The sequence below is a fragment of the Vanessa atalanta genome, chromosome 5, assembly GCF_905147765.1.
Source record: "Vanessa atalanta chromosome 5, ilVanAtal1.2, whole genome shotgun sequence".
Lineage (NCBI taxonomy): Eukaryota > Metazoa > Arthropoda > Insecta > Lepidoptera > Nymphalidae > Vanessa > Vanessa atalanta.
The window spans coordinates 10,522,823-10,545,318 of record NC_061875.1 but is presented as its reverse complement, the minus strand read 5'-3'; the positions used below and the strand labels follow the sequence as shown (position 1 = coordinate 10,545,318).

The 22,496-nt window shown below is 30.0% G+C and overlaps 1 protein-coding gene across 2 annotated transcripts; it reads left to right on the top strand.

Annotated features, from left to right (window-relative positions):
* Positions 1-295: 295 nt before the first annotated feature.
* On the top strand, positions 296-22,298 carry LOC125063904 (27 kDa hemolymph protein-like). Of its 2 annotated transcripts, XM_047670595.1 has the most exons (8): positions 296-503; positions 977-1,152; positions 14,848-14,960; positions 15,313-15,476; positions 17,940-18,082; positions 18,770-18,910; positions 19,193-19,228; positions 20,498-22,298. In XM_047670595.1, exons 1-8 carry the CDS (start codon positions 467-469, stop codon positions 20,588-20,590), a joined length of 903 nt encoding a protein of 300 aa, XP_047526551.1. In that variant the 5' UTR covers positions 296-466; the 3' UTR covers positions 20,591-22,298. The 2 variants fall into 2 exon arrangements, with proteins under 2 accessions (XP_047526551.1, XP_047526552.1); XM_047670596.1 differs by lacking the exon at positions 19,193-19,228 and having other exon boundaries at positions 298-503.
* The last annotated feature ends 198 nt before the right edge of the window (positions 22,299-22,496 follow it).

Here is a 22,496-nt window from a genome sequence, read left to right as displayed (position 1 = left end):
AAATTGAACAAGAAAAAAACAGTTTATAAACAGTTGAAGTAGCTAAAATATTTATATGACCCGCAAACTCAAGAGAACTAAACTTCTTTTGTCTGAGCTTGGCTTCAGCAAATACGATTCTGAAGAATTCGATTTTTGACTATATACTTTCTAACAAATGTTTGAATTAATTTGTTATATTTTCTTAAATTTTCTTTCACCCCTTTTGATGGTAAAATTTGCTTTATCTGGCCCTGTCTAGCTTCTCCAACGGCCCCTTTATAAAAATCGATGTGGCAACACTGTTCAGTTATCACAATCAGTTTAGTTTAAAGTTCGGAAGGAGTAGTGTGTGACGTGTTAGTTATTTATTATTGTGGTTTACAAAAATTGATTCAACGAAACCGGTTTGATTTCAGATTACATCGACGACTTTGGGCATTTGCGTTTTATTGAATTTTATTTTAAGTAAATCACATTTGTTATAATGGCTTTGAAATATATAATATTCGTAATTTGCATCGGTGAGATTTTTTTATTTTTATTTTAATGAATCTGACTTGACTACAAAATATTCACACATTGTGTATAAATGAATAGGAAATGGAAAATTTTCTATGTACTCAGTTATTGTCTGGTATGGCAATTTTAGATTAAGTTTTATCATAGGTTCATAGTTCAAAAATTGACATTACCACCTATAATTAATCATAAATTAATGTAACGTATTTTATTATAAAATTAGTTTGAAGCATACCATCACCATTCGTATATTTCTTAAACTATTGAAATAAATTAAATCATAGTGTACCTTCAAAATGTTTAATCAAAACACCTACTGCTAAAATCATAAACTCATTTCACTGTTATTATTAAAATTTGTAAATGTTGAATAAGTGAATGCATAAAACAATAAAACAAAAGTATTTATTAATACCCTAGTAAAAAATACATTCTAATTGTTATAATTTTATTTTTAAAAGATTTTTTATTTAAGGCATGACATGGGCCCAGACAGAACCATCTCTCTCAGATGCTATCAACAATCTGCCTCCTGAACTTCAAGGAAAGGTAGATGAAAAGCAAGTTACTGAACTGAAAAACAAATCTATGCAAGTTTTTAAGAAAAAATGTGAAGAAAATGGAGGAACAGAAGCTTATCCACAAAGCGAGGTAAGATTATGGATATATCTTAAACCAACTTAAATAATTGAAATAAAATTTTGCTCATACTTGGTGCAGCTAAATCTTGTAAACTAAATTCTAATATATTTTGCATCAACATTAATAAAATAAAACTTAATTTAAAAGAGTTAAAACAACTTTATCTTACTGTTTATTATGTGCATATAAAAAGTACAAAATCATTAAAAATAATACCGTAATTGTAAAAAACAATAATTGTATTCACAACTAATATTAACTTTAAAATACATACATCCTAAATATTGTTGTTAAAACTCCCATATTTAAAACTTATTCTTCACAAAAAACTTTTAAATATACCTTATATAGTTTTAAGATACCTATGAAGGTTCAAAGTTCAAAGGCCTGTTTCATAGTACAAGGTTGTTCAATGGAATAGTTAAAAGTCAAAATCTTTATTCAATATATGTACTACTGGTTCGAAAATGAATACCGCTTGCTAGAGAAGAAGTGGCAATAGAAATTAATTGGAATTTTATGTACATAAATGCATAATTATTAAAGCTTATTTTGTATGGAAGTGTACAAATCAATATTATTTTTTACTTAAACATAAAGGAATATTAACCCAACAAAAAACATTTAAATTAAATTAATATGTAGTTCATTAACACATTAATTGTTTTGAAAAATATTATTTATAGAAAAAAATGGTTACTGTGGCTCTTTATCTACAAAAGATTCATACTCAACATAGTAATACTAGCTTTTGCACTCTGCTTTGACTATGTGAGTAGCGAGGACTGGTGATAAGTAGCATTTGTGTTTAGTTAGGGTAAAACTTATCGGCTTTCCAAACTTATCCAAACACAGTCATCCATTTTTGCGTGATTGAGTTAGAAACATCCAAACATAAAAATTTTCAAATTTCTGATAAGATATGTGGGAATTGATGAAATAGTATTGATTTTTTTGTGACTACTCAGGCTTAAACAAAATAAGAGTTAATTAATTTGTGCGTCCTTGCATAAACTACAAACTGATATTTAAATATACATAAGCTACAAGGTGATGTGCAAAGGTTGACATATTATTAAAAATAACACTGAAATTAAACAAGCGGTATTTGCAAAAGTATTTAATTACAAGATTCCTGTATGAAATTAATTTGTTTTGTAATAAGTGTAGATTATGCATAGTCATTGAATTATTCATATTGCTATTTACATATTATAGGTTTGATTTGACTTAAATAAATTAAGAATCTCTCATTTGTAAAATCAAGAAACTAAATTTGGCTTTACTTCTAAAATTAAAGGTTGAGATAAATCAGTGTTTAACTTTACATGGTGCGAGTGCTTAACAATATTAAATTATAGCAAGTGCAAATTGAAATGGGCACTATATTTAAAAAATAAGCACCATTTAAGTTATTTTTCATTTTCTATATTATTTCTTAAGTAAAGTTAATCTTGTTTTTATTACCCCTTAATTTTAATAGACAGTAGGGGAGTTATTGCTTTAGTTTCTTTTTACAAGTTTTTTTATAAACATTTTAACTTTACCTTACCTAATTCTAAATTACCTAACTCGGAATATTTAACATATATACATGTTTATATTAATAAAAAATATTTCTAAGTTAATTTGAACGAGATAATATATACTCAGTTTATAGTACAAGTTGGAAATTTGTTTTTAATAACAACCGGCTACCGTAGATATAAATGGTTTTCATAGTAGACTTAACGGATTTTTGATTATGTTCTTAATAAATTTTATTTTATCAGTTTTAATACATAATTTTTTTATGATTATAGACATAGGACGATAGAATATCGAATGCGTCTAAATGTATAGTTTTATCCCGTGGGTTCGGAACTTTTTGTTACCCAGACCATAAATTATATGTATGTATATATTACGTCGAACCGATTGCTTAAATGATGACCGAAAGGCAAATTAGCAAAAAGGTAGGTAGGTAATAACGATATAAAAATCAACATCACAATATAAATTCATACTTATCATATCATACTTTATTCAAAAATTTACCAAGTGACCAAGGTTAAAGATGCGCATGCAACAAGATACAATTGTTTATTTAATAAAGTTTAGAGGGAAGTCCCCGTTGAAATAAGGGTATGTTCCACAATATATTGTATGATCATATAATCGTTTTAAAAAAACAAACGAATAACATATATGTAACACTTAGTAGCCCGCGGCTTCGCTCGTTTCAGGAGTTGGTTTTCAGATATTAGGTATAAAAAGCAGCTTTCCTTGGAGTTCCTTGGAGTTTAAGCTTGCTTCATAACAAATTTCATCAAATTCGGTTCAGTGGCTTGGCTGTCAAAGAGCAAAAGATAGACAGAGTTATTTTCGCGTTTATGATATTAGTATAAATTAGCTCAAAGATTATCCGTCTACAATTAATAATAACTTAAGTCCTACCATCGTTTTTTTTTTCTGTGAGACCCTTTTTTATACCATTGTTGTAACTTGTAATGAATTAATTGTTTCTTTGATTTGAACATTTAACTTATTCCATGAATTCATAAAGACACATTATTACTTTGATTTGTGTAGATATAATTTAAAATTGATTTATTCCAAAGCCGTACGCTTCATATTGTTTTGACTAATAATGTATCACTACCCTAATTTATGCAGCTCAAATTTTTGCCAACGGTGCACAAAGGCTTTGGTTACAGTCACGTAGGTCGTTGGACTGGTTTCAATGAACCTTTGTAATTTGCGGCCATATGTTCAATGTACAACGAAAGTAAGCGTGAAATTATACCTCGGGTTTTGATCAGGATATGGTAATTTAATATTTTACAAGAGCACGGAGCTGTTAATAATATTTTATTAAGAACAACCCGTACGACATAACGACGACTGTTTTTAAGAGGTATCCGTCGGTGATTTTGCTCGATTGGGCTTTATCGATAAACGAGCTGAACCGTTTCTACCTATTTTAGCCCTTTCCAAGGGTGAATTGAAAAAAATAAGCGTATGTCCTTCCCCGGGACCCAAAACTATCACAATATCTAATTTCATCTAAATCAGTTCAGCGGTTTAAACCGTGAAGAGGTAACAGTCAGAGTTACTTCCGCATTTATAATTCTTTTTAAGGGCATTGGTTGGCGGGCGAGCATATGGGCGACCTGATAGTAAGTGGTCACCACCCCTATATACAAAGGCGCTGTAAGAAATATTAACCATTCCTTACATCACCTATGCGCCACAACCTTGGGAACTAAGATGTTATGTCCCTTGTGCCTGTGATTACACTGGCTCACTCATCCTTCTAACCGGAACACAACAATACAAAGTACTGTTATTTTGGCGGTAGAATATCTGATGAATTGGTGGTACCTACCCAGACGGGCTTGCACAAAGCCCTACCACCAAGTAACCAAAAGATTAACGTCGTATTTCATACAATATCAGCCTTAATTTATTAAGGATTGGATTTGATTGTCAAGTTGAAAGTTACGTAATTTTATTATTGGTTTGTTTTTAATATGCAATGCATATGTAAGAACCATTTAAACTTGACCTTGTATTTATGTAAGACGAAGACAGGCGTTACAGGAATAAACGTGTATATTTCAATGACTGTACAATCTAAATAGAGGGCATGCAATAACATTATGATTGCGATACTTGATCTTCCTTACATAATATTTAGTTAGTTGCTATTTTATACGCACAATAAGTCGTTTGAATTTATCTAAAAAAAAAAAAATAGTAATACTTTGTCCTTGTCTATTTTATTTAATACTTACGCTTCTCTCACAAATTATTGAATTCATATGTGATCATTGACATTAAGTGTATCCTATTTCTAGTATTTATAATATATATTATGTAAAATAAGAATTATACGTAAAAGAAACACAACAAAATGATTCATTCGACCACAGACTAAATTAGTTCTAATGGTTAATATTTAATTTTGATTTTAGGCTTTCTTGGATATTTAGTCTATTTCGTCACAATAAAAAACATATTAAGTCGTTTCAAATCATCATATTTAAAAAAATGCACGTGGCTTTAACACATTGAATGATATTTTTCTAACCAAAAACTTTCTCTGAAACACGCTGAATATGATATATATTTCATGTCAAAATATCCAGCGGTTTTTGCGTGAAACGTTTTAAAAAAAAACAAGTTATCCAATTTAACATTTTTCATAACAGATGTATTTGATATGTAATTTTACTCATATTTTGTTTTGTAATACATTTGCACATTCGTTTTACAGATTTTTTAACAGTATGTAGCAATGGTTTGTGTTCAGAGAGCCAGCGGGATATAGTATGCTTAAAAGTAATTGAGCAGATTCGTGTGAAAATAACCCACCGCTATTTTATTGTCAAACGTAAATGCTTTATTTCATATAATATGTATTTTCGATTTAAAGAGTGAGCGAGCAGACATAGTCTCGTGTGGCTCGCCGCGATTTGTTTATAAAAATCGATTATGGTCTCATTTTGAAGAACTCAAAACAGAAATAAAGAGGATTCTTGATTGCAATTTTCTAAATTGTTACAATTTAACAAAGAATTAATTTTACAGAACGGAAAAAAAGTTTCTTTAAGTATGTTCTTTTTTTAAGCCGATTTCGAAATTAAGATTTTATATTTCGACATAGCCTTGTTTTTTTTTGGATACTTAGTATCCAAAATTTTAGTGTGGAAGCAAATTTATGAAACGGTTGTTTTTTTTTGTTTTTTAATTAATTTATTTCTTGCATTGGATAATTGTAGTTGATTGCCTTGATTATTTTTTGTACAAACCGAGAACACATTACAATATATTCTTCAACAGACTTCAAGTATTGATTACTAATGATGTACGTTTCTTAAATCGTTTTTGTATTCAAACTCATTCAACATGTTTTGACTGTTTTGGTAATGAGTTGGTTTCGATATTTTCAATTTAAAATCAAACTACACCCAGACCTATCAAGATTTTTTAAATCGTGTTTTTAAAAGGATGAAATTATATAATTTTAGATTTTTTAAAAAAAAAATAAGTGGAACCACCGTTTCCGAACTTGATTGAAAAACCGAAGATAATCGTAAATGTCCCACTGCTCGTCTAAAGCTTCCTCTCCCTATTGAGGAGAAGGTTTGGAGCTTATTCCACCACGCTGCTCATTGAAGTTACACACATGCAGGATTTCTTCGGCCTTCCACCACCGAGCACGAGATGAATTATAAACTTTACGTTAAAGCATATAAAAATTCAGCGAAGCTTGACTGGGTTTAAACCCGCTATCATCGGTTAAGATTTACGCTTTCTGACCACTCGGGCCTTGGCTTGAAGTACACAAACTCATAAGATACTCTAATTCTATTATATAATTTTAATAGGTATTCATTGTTATACTATACGATTCAATTTAGTAAATAAGTATCAAGTATTTATTCTTATCCTGAATGAAATTTAATATCACAGCACAGAAAAATTGAGCGTGTCAATTTGAAAATATAATAATTTATATAAAATTAATCTTAACAATTTGCAGAAATTCTTACATAGCGTGTATTGATTCAAGTGTAAGTGATAATACCTAATTGCTAAAAAAAATCCATTTAATCATATTTGTGATAATTTCGTTAATCAGTTTTAACACTTATCAAGGTTGACATAATTTGATTTTTTAAAACTAACTCAACGTGCATAATAACATGTGTTTATATTATTTATATGTCAAGTTATTGTATAACCAAATCCAGGGTCTCATGTAAACCGGTATTCCAACTCCAAGGCAGCTATTGAAATTCGAATTAACATTAAAAAAAATACCTTATTAAATCATGTAACTTAATAAATAGTATAATTTCATTGGTTATTAACATCGGAGTATTTAATAGCCACAATACGAAAGGTAGGGCTTAAAAGTCAAGTGCCCGTCTAGGTAACATGAACACCGTAAATCCGGGGCTGAATAGAACTTTTTTATATACGTAGAAATGAACGATCACAGTGGTTTGTTAATGGTGGCATTGTTTCAAAAGCCTACAGAAATGGCGAATTTTCTATTTATAAAAATCGTTTTTTTTTTTTTTAATTAAATTATACTTCTTGAAACAATACCAATTATTATACGAATTTAATTGTAATTGTTTTAGTTCATGGGATAAAATGAGACGTTGTTTTCATATCAACTTATTATTTATATACGTACTCTAACCCATAATGTAAATTATTATTAACCTCACAAAGCGAAATTGAAGCATTGGAGTTACTTATGACCTATATAGTTTCATAAAACTGAGTCCCGTTCATATACAATTAAAGTTATGATATATTTTTTAAATAAAAAGATAAAAAACAATAACGTAATGCAAGTATCAGTAAAGCGCAGTATCCGCCAACAATGTAGTGATAAAAAAATACTCATACCTAACCCGATAAAAAAATCTTGGAACAAAAATAGTTACTGTGTCTTTATTTACAAAGAATGTTCATACTGTAGTAGACATTCTAATAAGTACGTAGGTAAAATATAAAAAATAAGAGTTAATTTTACGAAAAATTTTCGTGTATATTATTGCTTTGAATGCTTACGTTCGTTTACACGATATTAAAATTATTTCATATAAAATATATATAATGACGTATGAATTTACTATATATTCTATGTTATTTCTAAAACTAATCAACTATAAATGACAAAATCGTACGGGTAAACTGCCTTCATATTTACTACTTTAAAGAACATTAATTGTTATTTCTTCCAATAACTTACGTTTTAATAATAAATTGCCAAAAATCTACGTTATAAAAACAAAAATACCGACGTCTCAAATTTCAACTTTCCAGACTTACTAGTTGTGGCTGTGTGCTGATAGTCGCGTACAACGATTTATATTTATTATAGATTGCGCGTACACAAAAGATTAATGCTAACAAATTTGATTACTTATTTTATCTAACTTATCAATACATATTGCAGAACTATTTATCAAGACAAAAATATTCCCGAGATTACAACATTCACTGATAACTTTGATTTAGAATAAATATGTTTGAGATTACCTCAATCAATAGGTATTAAGCGTTGTTTAATCATACGAAAAGTGAATTTTATTGTAGCTTTAATCATTATATAATTTACTTGACACTTTTCTTCTATATAGATTTTCTTTTATTGGTATAGTGTGCACACTGCTTTGACAGGATTTGTTATCATTATAAATGCTTGTGCCGATGGATTTATGGTTCGAGAATTTAAAGTCCTTATTTTTGTCGAGATTGATGAATAGAGGATACCATTCACAAAAAAAAAAAACACTTGTACGACTCATGAGATTTCAACACGAGCTTAAAGGGATAGGTTAGCCCTAGTATACTTTACTGGAATAAATACAGCATGAATAAAATCGAATCACGAATATGAATTCTATTCATTATATCGTAATCGGTAAAAATAACAAATTCGGCCCATCACTAGAACTACGTTTTAGGATCTTATATTTAAATAATTATGTAATTTAGATTAATTTCATAACTACATATTTATATATAAAATTAATATAAACTGCTAAGTAACGTCGGTGTTAAATCTCATTAATGTAACAATTTTAAAAAGTAATCGGACATGAACAGTCACAAAATAAGCCTGCTTTATTAATAATAAATTGGAATTTTACAATCAAAGGTTATTTAATTTTTTTTCGCATATTTGATAGATTTTATCAAAATTTAGTCTTTATAGAGTTCAAAGTAATTTTATGAAAACAGCAAAAAAACTATTTGGAACAAACGTTAAATTATTTAGTAATTTCAATCTGTATAAAATGTTATATGCTATATGTAAATGCTTATCTATTTTTTGTACAGTATTACTTAAAAGGGTTATGACAATAGACTTTGTAGGACCCGGTTATACGAATGTGGTGTTATGTAACTTCATGATATAGGAAGTACTTCTTCGGAAATCTTAGCTCTAGGTCATTTATATAAGAAATTTTGTTCGTCAGAATTATGTTCGTTACGCAATGATTTTTAATTGCAAAAGCATTGACTTGACTTAGGACTATATGTATTACTATTTAATTTAGAAAATAATGTAAGCTATATTTACCTTGATTTATTTTTAAGAGGATATTAATGGATTTTCTTCTAATATATTGCTTTTTAATTTATAGAGATTATTGCTTGCCTGATAAGGAGCACGTCATACGTTGGATGATAAAATCCTCTGTTATAATAGATTGTGTTATTAAAATAAAAAAGTTATTGGAACAACAATTAAATAGGTCATATTTTTCACATTCATGTTCCTTAAAAGCTACTTAAAAGTACTTCAGTTGAAATTTTCTTAGGTATTTCATAACACAGAGGAAGCTTTGTAATATATTACTTGAAGTGTTTAAAATATTTATGGCGTTGAGTGCCACTTAAAGCTAAGTTGCCAAATAACGAAAATTAAAAAAAAGCAACTATTTATATTCAACCTTATCGTTCGTGAGTGCCATTAATTTTGACATGTTTATTCGATTGCTGTGTAAGTATCGATACAATTCTCTACCTTGACAAAGCGTATTCGACAAAAGTCGAAGTGAGTTCGACCCTTGCTTTCCTTTTAATTATTCACTAAAATACGTCGTTGAACACTTGATATGTTGAACAAATCGTCAGTAGAAAGGAAGAAAATCTAAAGCGACAAACGGTTACTGTTGTTATGTTTAAAGCTTTGAATTTAAATCATCCGATTAAAACGGGTAGAACGATTTTGATGTATTTTTTGGTGTGTTTATGAGTTTAGATTGGACCCAGTAGATGGAACTGCTATCGAAATAAAAATATAAGTCTTATTTCACTCGTACGAAGTCGGGACAGGCAGCTAGTATTAATATATCGTTGTTTAAATTGTTCAACGTAAATTTAAATATCTTAATCAACATAGAAGCATTACACTTTCTTATTGATTGTCGAAACTCTTCTAACAATACCAATCTTCATGAAATAAGAGTATGAAGATGATTATTATTAGTGTGTCTTTTTTATTTTGAATACTGCCGTATTACCCCTGAATAACTGGAACGATATATAGATCGCCTAGCGATGTGAAAGTTGCTGTTTCGAACCGGACAATGGTAATGCCTACTCCTAACACAAACTGCGCAAAGTAACTCACTAATATTCTCTGAAAACAGAAATAGCTACTAATGTATGTAATGTACCGCGCAGTGTAGGTATGTATTTTGTTAAATAATTTCGTTCCGTTCTATTAGTAACAACTTTGAACTTTGACAGAGTCGATGATTTGAATTACTTATTTTTTTAGTAATCCATAATATTTCAATTTTGTTGATAAATAAAAAAAAAAGTTTTTATTTATTTATTTAATCTATAAATCACGAAATAATCATTTCCGTATATTGGATATAAATTATCAATGTAAAATGAAAAATAAATGTTATTAAATTTAATATAATATGCAAAATTTTAGGTAATTGAAATACGTATGAATATCAACGGGAAGGCATGAAGTTTTGTAACATTTCCAGCAATCGGGAAGTAGTTCTTAGATAACCTAGTGCGGTGGAACCTTGGCATCATTCCAAATACTCTCATCGGAACTGCCTTTGCATGCCATTGAAATTGGACCGAAAATTTTGTCTGTAAAAAAAAAACAATTCTCACAATACTGGGAATAATTGATCTTTACGATTAGAAAAATGCATTTGATTCGAATCGGAGCGACTTCTTTTGTATAATTTGGGTCACGTGACATATAGAAATACCATGGTATTTCTATATGTCTTTGATAAATGAATTAGCTAATAACTGCCCATATAGTGCAAGATTATCCTTATTCCCTTCAAATACGGTGACAGTAATAAGGAACGCTTGACGTTGTATGTATTAAACACACAACGGTATTCATTTAATCGATATGTTTACAAGTCATTAACTAATGAATAAAAGTAATAACAATAAGTGCGCGACCTTTCATTGATTATAAGTCTTGTACAATTAAATTAACGATTAATCTATCTCTATATTATATAAATGTATGTTGGTATATCTGTTTTAGCAATAGACTTCGACACCGTTTGACTGGTCATCTTTAAAGTTGGCAGTTGCCACACCTCTATTTAATTACTACCACATTTTTGATCGAATAAGCGGCAAACCAAAAACAAAAAACTTTATTAAGACAATTTTGAGGCGTAATTTTACGGAATTGTATCGCACGTAAAGCTATCAACGGTTTGCAGATTATATCAAGAAAGTAGTTACTCTATTTAGTCAACGTGTATTAGCTCCACGTTTTTTTATCATCTACATAATTTTTTGTTAAATAATATGCCTTATTTTTAATAAACTTAGGTTTTTTTTTTGCTTTTTTAATGTAACTCGTCGCTTGATGGAGCGGCTGCATGATAACATTAATACCGTTTTTGTAGTAATTAACAATTTGTTAATACGGCAATAATTCATAAAAGTTTGACGTATTAACAAAAAGTCGCTTTGTGCGTCTACCTTTTGTTTTATAATTTGAACTATTTACCTGTTCGTTGTGATCATTAGTACATTTGCAGTGAGGAAGAGATCGATGTTTTAGTTACAAGACATAACAAGGAGATAGCTCTTTTAGCGATAACAGCGCTCTTAAATTATTTTTTATATCTAACTTTTCTTTGTTTTTGTGTATTTATCCGATGAACTCTTATCAGATCACGTCTGTCCGTCTGACAGCCTATTGGGTGCACTTTATAACCTTTTTTATATATAGTCTATGTATTCATAAAATTATTAGCATAAGTTATTCATTAAAGGCACAAATTAAGACAATATTTAATATTTGAACATTATTTAACCTGTATTATGAATCTGACCAAAATATAAACAGATTTATTATCAAGTTTACAACTGAAAAAATTCTGAGATCAGCGTGTCCTGACACATCACAGGACCCGCTGATCTCTGAACCTGGAAATGTTAGATGAAGACTTAAAATAGTTGAAAATTATTTTTGCTTAGTACAATAAAGGCTTAAATTAATTATCAAGTTTATTTGGAACTATTATTTCTCTCATAGAATAGACTAGATGACCCGTTTAATGAGTTAGATTGTAACCTATATAAGTTCGCACTTCGATCCTAAAGAGCAGGTCAATAGCCATAAAATTAATTAATCTGCAAACTGTACTGATATTTAGTTAATGAGATGCACTTGGTTATGTCCTCATCTTTATATAACCCTATTCTATTCTATCTGTATATTACGATAATATTTGTCAAAATATCTTCCACCGTTTTGGTAAGAAACACCTCAGAACCGAGAAAAGTCGACCAAAGAAATTCAGCGGGATTTTTTCTGTTCTTTTCCAATGTTAGAACGTATGTATTTGAAACGGCCTGGTGAGCGGTGATAATCGTTTCTTGTTACCAAGGTGTGTTATCTAAGAAGTTTTATAATATCCTTTAACACAGAAACGTTCATATAAAAAGCTATTTTTTGATTAATTTACAATAAATATTGTACTTTTTTTATTCATATTGCGAAAATAACTAAAAAAAATTTTTGAAGTAACCAATTATCCAAAGAATCCACTCGAATTCGATCAAAAACGGGGCTGCCATTGAAAAAAATATAGTATAATAAGTAACAATTCAGTCATGCGCCGTCTTGAAATTAAGGGTGATTTTTGTTTGTTGAATAACTCATTTATTTTTAATATTACACGAAAAATGGTCATCACCAAAGTTGTAAACCTAGAATTTTGGTTCTCGTTATGTTTTTCATCAATGCGATTGGATCTAAAGTTTTTAAGCGTGTGTACCGCGTGTTGATCTTATAAGTTGAAACGTCACCACCGTTGGTAACACATAACTCAATTCAGAATTAATCGCTCTTAATTACATTCGTATTTTATTAATATTATTAAATACATATATTTATATTAATGAAAAATAAACTTTGGACTTTTCTGTAAGTAAACCGTAAAATAAAGAAGTACATAAACAAAGCGTAATCATATGAACGTATGTAGGAAAGGTAATTTGCCTTTAATGAGTGTTATTACATTATACTTGTATTCGCAAGCCTTATCACGAGACAAAACAATGTTCCTTTAGCCTTGAGTTCATAAAAAAAAACAAGTTCGCTTCTAATGTACTTACATATAAAGTAACACGGTACGTGTTATATTTTTGGCTACAAGCATATGAATAAGGATGTCCTTAATGTGGGGAAGTGTGTTTATATGAATGGTATCGAAAATGCTTTATTTTATAGCGACGTATTTTGTTGATGTCTCACTTATCTAGCATTTCGATAACCTTACCGGGAGCAGACTATTCCCAGGGTGAAGAAAGACGAAGCAAACGCTAATCGCGGAGATATACACAAAGGAAAGCACATTTTTGATATTTCATATTTCAGTTATTATATTATATAAGTTATTATAAATTATTGCTTAACTGTATTGCAATATAAGGCGGTAGAATATATGAACAGTGGGTGATACCGACCCTGACAGGCACAGCGGTACCAGTAGTAGTACCAGTAGTACAAGTAGTTCGTAGGGCTCTCCCTACGAACATGTTCTATGAATTATATGTCCAGTGCAGGTTTATTTTAAAGACATAATAATCAGAAAGAAGAAGTGTTTTAAAAGTACTTGTAAGCCTACCTAAAGGTACGAAATCGTTATAATTTTTATTAATATTAAATTATGAGTAATAATATATGTGTCAATGGTAAAACGTAAATGTTATTAGAATTATCATGAATTACTGTTCGTCGGTGTATCAGTGTATCTCATAAAGAGTTCTGATTATAGTAATTGAACTTTGACTGTGTCATATTGCCAGCGTTGTTATATTAAATAACATACATAGTACGGTTACTTGTTAGTTGTCATCCGTGCGTTTTTAATTATATATATTAAAATAGTAACTACATTGATATCTGAGCAAACACCTAAGCATTTTTTTTTCTTTTTTTTTTAAAGAATTGCCCTAAATGGGCCAACTGTTGGCTAGTGGTCGTAACTGTCCATAGATATTGGCATTCTAAGAAATATTAATAATTTCTTACCTCGCGAATGCATTATCAACCTTGAGAACTAGGATGTTTGATGTTTCTTCTTTCTGTAGTTACAAATAATTTACATCCAGGTAAGATTGAAAAAACAAGGAAGCTTTGGGTAGTTTTTTTTTGTATTGTTTTGTAATGTGTACCAAGGAATGCTGGAGAATATTATTTAAGAATCATAACTTCTAACTTTTAGAAGTGATCTTCCGAAATCTATTCGTTTTGAGTGTAGACATAAATGTAAAAATACTATTTGTATATCAACTTTTTACTAGAGTAGGACCTCTCTTATTTAGAGCATTATAGTAGTGGCTACGTTGTTTGTTTAAGAAGTTTATATATTAACACTTTAATGGCGTATCAAGTCGATTTTCAGTACTTTACTATCTATCAGCTCAAGTATCGAATGTTTTTGTTTCTTTTTTAAATGCTTTTATACAATTAAAATAAATATTTTATTTGTGTTATATAGATTAAATCATCTGTCTCCGAACCTATCACCTATCCATCAATGAAAAGTAAATTAAATTACAATTGAAATATGCATGTCTTAAGTAAAATAAAAATCGTTTGGTAATAATCTTTATGCAAGGCGTTGATCGTTGAGTGGACTGCGTAGTTCATTGTTATATTATCTTTTTCAGAAATCATTTTTAAATTTCGTCGAATGCTTAAAAGAATTGGTCGATCCTGCAAAGTTACAAGAAGAGATTGAAGCGGCAAAGCCAACAGGACAAGTAGACGAGGTCTTCAAGAAGTAAGTAAAATTAAACAATGAAGTCAAAATAAAGAATATTAATATATAAATATACACTCAGGTATATTTATATATTAATAGTTTGAGATTCTAACTCATCATCATTAGTTTAATATCCAAATATCACGTCCACAGACATTGCCCAAAAAGATTTAATTACAAAGGGATAGAAATCCTTACCTTACTACGGGTGTAGACTGTAAACAATGAATTACTTGTCATTTCAGAAATGGTAGTCAAAATTGTTATCTTACCTGTATCCATCTCTTGTATCTGTATTATTGTGTAAAAAAAAACGGTTAATAAAATTTTAAAAATACTATGTTAATGTTACGATACAATGTTTTTTTAGGTATTGTGAGAAAACACCGTCTTTCAAAAGTTGCTTCCGAAACATGACAGAGTCAGTAAAGCCTTGCTTCTCGGTTGAAGAACAAAAGAACCTTAAGACTGTTTATAACATTTCTGAACAATTAGCGGAGTTTGTATGCTTCAAGGAGGGAGATAGAATTGCACGTAAGTACCATTTCAAATAAACACAATTTAATATAGTAAAAATTTACGATGTTTTTTTTTTATTTTCTTGTAATTGTAGTGATCATAATCCATACTTGATTGAATAATTTCCATTCCTGTGTGTGTGTGTGTGTGTGTGGCATTATAAAATGCTTATTTAACCCCAATTTAATTAGAAGTTATTAATTGCCAATCAACTAATCAATACTAATGAATATTTGCAAATCACACGTCAGGATTCATTTGACTACAATTTGTATACGCCCACGCTGTAGTCGTGTATAATTTATTAAAATGTTATTTATTATATTTGTAAAATATTGTTAAACGAGCCGATATTCGTTGGAGAATCTGTTACTATATTACTATTTATTTATTAATTAGAGAATAACGAAAATGTTGTCTCCAGCTATTATTATGTTTCTTTTTTTTTATTTCAAATTTATTATCTTTGGACTGTTCTTGACCGGAATTTGTGCCTTTTCAAGGTTTCATATGGTATGATATGGTACGGTATGGTATGGTACCCAGCGATAAATCATATGCTGTACTCTGTACCCTGTAGTCACATAATGACTGCTGGTAGCTAGTTCTATTACTAAGAGAATAAGGAAAACTGCGGAGATTCTGAAAGGTCTTGACCTAGAATATTTTGAAGGTTTCATATGGTACTCAGCGATATTTATTTTATTGTGATAAGTTTCCTCGGCAGTCACAAAGTGACTACTTCTTGATAGTTTAAGCTATTGCTGTATTAATTATAAGTTATATAACAATTTTCTATCGAAACATGTACAACTAAGCAATAAAAATAACATAAGATGCAAACGTTACTTATGTGCCTCCACACAGCTGAAGTCTAGATTATTGAATGGAAATCTTGTTTTTAATTAAAAAAGAATTACTTCATACTTAATTTACTAATTGCCTGTCACTTTACCTACGGTAGTTGGTACGGCTTTATTTGGGTAATAAAGGTTAGATTAGATAATGGCTGATAAATATTGATGTTTCATTCGTAATATTAATGTCACCTTTTCCGTTTGATAGGTACTTAATTCTTATTTTCATATTTATGTAGTGAGTTAAATAATAAGTACGCACATAAGTATGGAATGTTTATTTCATAGTTTTTATTGTTTCGTAGAAAACCTTAAAAATTGCCGTATATTTTCTTTATGAGATAGATGAACTCAATAATGACCTCATCGACCGGTCGAAGCAGAACGAAGTTATTTAGGTAATAGGTTTTAATATGCCATATCTATTCCAGGCAGCATTCCAACGTACCTCCCTTATTTTATTTGTCATATTCATGCAAAAGTCAGACGAGGTCGCCTGACTATAAACAACTTTAGTCGATAAAACCTTTTGAAGCGAATAGTACCTACTTTAGTAACTTTAGATAATATTACCGATCTTCGGTTTTTCTCTTTTATTAGTCGCTCTTATGATTTATAAATCTACATTCAGATACGCACGGTTTCTCAGTAGCTCCAGGTCTGTTTGTCGACGGATTTTGAAAATAAGAGTAGTAGGTAAACGAAAAATGCACGCTCATTTGTTTTCCTTAAATTATCAATAACAATGGTTGTCGAATTTGGAAAACTGCGAGCTTTTATTGTAATATTAATTACTACTTCGATGGGTGACAAAATAAGTGATTTCCGATCGTAATTCTTATTTATAACACTAGATGTGCCCGCGACTTAGTGCGCGTTTGAATTTAACAAAAAATATATTGTTGTAGCCTTAGTAAGCTGATATAATAAGGTACTCCTTATTATATCAGCCGGTCGAGCCGTTCCAGAGATTAGCCGGAACCAACAAACAGACAGACCAATAGACAAAAATTAAATTAAAAAATGTTAATTTCGTGACCCGGTGACCACTTACCATCAGCACATTTGGAAACTACACGATATATATTTATATGTAAGGGACAGAATAATAATAAGTATTATTATATTTCCAGTACCTGTATACATAAATATGCATTTAGTATAAACCGGTTATTTTAATATTATATACAGATACTCCAATTTTATTATATGTATAGATGTTAATGGCGAAAATACTCGAGCACTTTTGACATAACTAATGCAATTCAATAAATAACAAAATATTCTGCTCTCAGTCCACAGAGGACATTAAAGTCATCATCGGATTGGCTAACAATCTATTGTATCTCTCTATCATAATTGGCTCTAATTCGATTTCGAAACGTAACCCTGAATCGCCTCCGATTTACTATTTCACAATATCAATGTTATTTTTTCTTGATACGATTAGTGTTGGATTAGATGCTTTATATCTTGCTGATAGTTATCGATAGTGGATAGTATTTTTTACAGCGCCAATGTCACCACCCGGTGACCACTTACCATCAGCACATTTGGAAACTACACGATATATATTTATATGTAAGGGACAGAATAATAATAAGTATTATTATATTTCCAGTTTTCATCGCCGAAAACGGTCCCGAATGTTTCAACGAGAAGAAGGCTGAGCTCGAAATGTGTGCGAACCACACCCTCGGATCGGAATTCCACTACGACCAGAACAAGTTCCCCATTGACAACATTCCAGAAATTAAATTTGGGGTGAGATATCACAATTATTTGGTTTATGGTGACTGCATTTGCCTTATTTCTTTAGCAAAACATATAAAGATTCAGCAATTTTAAGATAGCGAGTATAAACTAGGAAAAGAACCTCTGAATTTTCGTGTTCCGCATTGGAACAGCTTCGCCTCAATAAGAGAAGGGCCCATAGTTCACAATCAGCCGTAGGACGTTTCCAAATTGTTAATAAATAAAATTGTCGGCTGTTTGTGAACTCGACCCTTATGTGAACCATTTGATTGCAGTTTAACGTTGAACATGGAGTAATATATTTTCCGATACTTTTGAAATATATTCAAGTGCGTCTCTTTTGTTTCAAATGACCTTTGCTCGTATAGTGTATTCGCTTAGGTTTTTTCCTCTTGTCAAATAATTCTTTTACAAAAGACACGCATTAGGTGATGATCCAACCGGTTTCAATTAGTACATATCGAAACAAACACTTAAAATTATCTGTAATTGAATAAAAACAGTGTAACTATTTAGTTTGTAGCCGGTTCTAGGTAGAATCTACATTTCGACCGATGGTAATATTAATTTGATTTATATTGTGAAATGACGAATCAATAGTACTTTTTACTTTTTATGATGAATATTTATATATTTTACTTTTAAGTGCTTGTAAGAGGCCATTTGATTAATAAATATTTTGATTTTTCATTCTAGGAGGACGAGTGCGATAAATTCGCTGAACTGCAAATCTGCGTTGTGAGCGCTTTAGAGACGTGTTCGACGCCCACGTCGGCGAACATTGTCGAGTCACTCTTCAAATTCGTCAGAAAATCTACACCATGCAAGGAATTACCTGTAAGTGCAAATACGAGACTTTTTTTTATTTAATACCAAGAAAAATCAGCGAAGTAGCTCAATATATATGATATAGAAAGGCCTAGAGAAGTGAAAGTTGAAAGTGATAAAATCCTGAGGTCTCTATTGTCGTTCCCCCTCACACACACTTAACTGCAGGGGAAAATGTTTTTTTATTTTTATTTTGTGTCTAATTCTATATACAATTTAAAATATTAATAAAGGTCGAATAAATAATATGTTATTATAGTCATATGTTACTGAATTATAAATCTACAATAGGAAAAAGCGGACGGAAATTCGAGCAAAAGAAATGGCGTAAGTCCTTAATTTGTAATGTGCCGTTATTTTGATTCGTTAATGTACATGTTACGTTTTGTTTCCGTTTTGCTTACGTTTTTTTTTATGTGAAGAAAATATATTACGTTATTACGCTTTAATTGTGCTTACAAATATAGCATTATTTAGGAGTTTTTTTTTGTTTCTCATATAAGGAAATGTTGCACATTAGTTTTTTACGAATATCTGCCAAAAGTTTACTATATTCGTTTCAAAGATATTCTTAATAAACATCGCCTGTATTGTTGTTATATTTTCTGTTGCATTTTAAGGTATTTAGATAATAATATACATTACATGCATTATATTATAATACTCACTCGGTGGTAGGGCTTTGTGCAAGCCGTATGGGTAGGTACCACTCTTTTATCATACATTCTACCTCCAAGCAGTATTATTATTACCTATTAGTGTTGTAATCCGATTTAAAGAGTGAGTGAGGGACATAACATCTAAGCTCCCAAAATGTTTATTATCAAAAAATATATATAAATAGCGGATCGCCGCGAAACTTCGCGTTTATTCAAAATATTTTTTAGAAATTAAAAACTAATGACAGGTACATTTCATTGTAAACTGTCACTCATCTACATTTGGCGCCAAAATGTTATGAGCCTATTTAAAAGTTTTTTTCTTCTTATACAGCCGTAGCACCCCTCCCTAAGGGGCAAGAACCGTTTTCCGCTCTATAAAATTCATTCTTTGTTAAATCATTACAATTTAGTAATCGGATTACGCTATTAATATATAAGATATAGTTTTTATTTTATTGCATTGTATTGTAATGCAGGGAATGCGACTTGATGTAACGTCACAGCTTTTTTTTCTTAGATAAATATTTTGTTTGTTTAAGATATCGCAAAATAGTTAACAATGTACTTATCTGGTAAGGAATGTAATTCTAGGAGTGTTTTTTGCTAGATGCGATATCTACCCTCCAAAATAAATATCTACTATATAGTTTAGTCGAACTGATGCAATATCATTGGTCGAGAGCTTGAATAATCTATGACATTCATTATGGATTTGCAAAAAATTGCGTTTTGAACTATTGTCGGAACTTATACTCTATACTAAAAAATGTTTGTTGTAAAATCACTTCAATAGCTTGGGTCTGGCTGGAATTTTGTTTTGGATTGAAGTAGCACAAAATGTTATGTTTTAGTTAAATTGCTATAGAGCTTAGGTTAGAATAATTAGTGTGTTTTCTTTATATAGATTTACTATAATATATTGTTTCTGTTCCAGGACACTACGCTAAATAACAAATCAAACTCGGCCAACAGTCTCACATTCAAGTCTATTACAATGGGTATGATTGTACTCGCCCTACTTGTCTAAGTTAACGCAATCGCCTCATATGCTATGACGCCCTGGTACTTTAGTTTTATTATTTAACGTATCGCCAAAGGTTGATTGAAGGATTTTGCTTAATACATTTTAAATATAATGTTTATAATGATTATTAATCATTTAATTGCCTTAACGGCAAATGAAAAAATGTTTTGAAAGTAAATATTTATTCTGATATATTATTTTTTATTTAGATAACAATTGTATCTCACAAAGATAAACCGTTACAAAACGATATATTTGGTTTGTGTTACAAATGTCTTAAATAAATTTAACATACTCCACCAACCCTCATTGGAGCGGTGTAGAGATATAACCTCCAAACCTGAATTGAGGCCTATGGTCAGTAGAGATAACATTTACTAGCTTATAACAAAACTATCTTGGGACTTTTCAAAATGACTCAATATACAATATAATAATATTTTTTATGAGTTCCTGGTCTAGTTATTTAAATATTTCCATTCAATAACGGTTCGTCTTTGAGTTTTGAGAACGATAATTTTATTTAAAGCTGTAATTTGGCAAAATTCTTCAGTATCCATATGAATTGCTAGCTTAATACGAACAAAGTAGGTAAGAATATTACTATTTTTGTAGCTATTTTCGTTTCAATTGAAACCAAATATTGTAATAGTTGTGAAGCGTACCTTTAATTATATTAGAATGCTTAAGCGTTGAAAATTACATATCCGTGATAAAATAGTGTGTATTGTATTTTCATATGCCAATGATCGCCAAATTTTTCGCTTCCATCCGAATTAGATAATTATTGCAGATATATTTTTAATAAAAGCTCTAGAGATAAAGGGGGGTTTGGATGGTATTTTTTCGTAGTATTTTAGGCTCTCTGTATAATGTCACTTTGAATATATAAATAAGCCCGGGTTACCATTCCATAAAATTTTATCCATTTGGAAAAAAATGTTTAAGACTCAAATCAATGAACTTCGTTTTATAATTTTGATTGTAGATTTTGATGCGATTTATATTACTATTAGACTTTATCGCTATTATTATAAGCCTCTAGTAATTATGCAGTTTTCGTGACGTCATACATACATTATATTTCGACTTAACTTTTATAGGTTGTGAAATACTATAGAGGAAAGATATATACTCTCGAGGTTAAGTTGAAGTACATGAAAGACGAATCGATAACACTTTTATTATATTGTAATTTTAGCATTCAGTAGATTTGTTGGACTATATACTGTAATAGACGTAGAAATGTTTAAGATCGAAACCAATAATCATTTATGTCGAACATGATAAATAACTTTGAATCATTTGTTGGTTAGAGCTGGCCTATTAGACAAATTTGCTTTAATTTTATATTTTTGTATTGTTTTGTATTTACATTTTAATGAATTATATTTGATCTACATTCCAAGAACCATTTTAACATGACATTTATTTACATATATTTTTTTTATAGTTTTTAATTCGAAACAGAGAATATATAGTGGCAAAAAACATGGCGCAAACGTGTAAGATAATCGGTATATTACTGCAATCATAATTTCAAAGTCGATTTATAAAATTACCTGTACAATTGCATTTTAGTTGGCTGTATGGCACATCTGTATTCTCTGTTCTGTGGTAAAGTAGAGTGAGGAAAGTGAGTGTAGTTTAATTAGAGCTATGTTGTGATGAATATTGTATGTTGCTTCATTAAAATGGTGGTTTAATGTTATCTTACTATTATTTCGTATACCCTTTGCCCTTCACGACAACAGTTTTTGAATAATCATTTAGTTTTTCTCGAGTTATTGTATCGTTTGAAAATAGCTTTAATTTTGTCCACCCAATGTTTATTTTGTTAACACTTGACAATTCGCGAATACTACATCCTACACAGTATATTAATATCTAGGATAAGAAACTGATCAAT

What these genes read in the sequence shown, in the direction of transcription:
- LOC125063904 (XM_047670595.1), top strand. Translation starts at nt 467, where the DNA reads ATGGCTTTGAAATATATAATATTCGTAATTTGCATCG. An exon ending in GGAGGGAGATAGAATTGCAC is followed by an intron (nt 15,477 to 17,939) that starts GTAAGTACCATT and finishes TTATATTTCCAG; the next exon opens with TTTTCATCGCCGAAAACGGT. An exon ending in TTCCAGAAATTAAATTTGGG is followed by an intron (nt 18,083 to 18,769) that starts GTGAGATATCAC and finishes TTTTCATTCTAG; the next exon opens with GAGGACGAGTGCGATAAATT.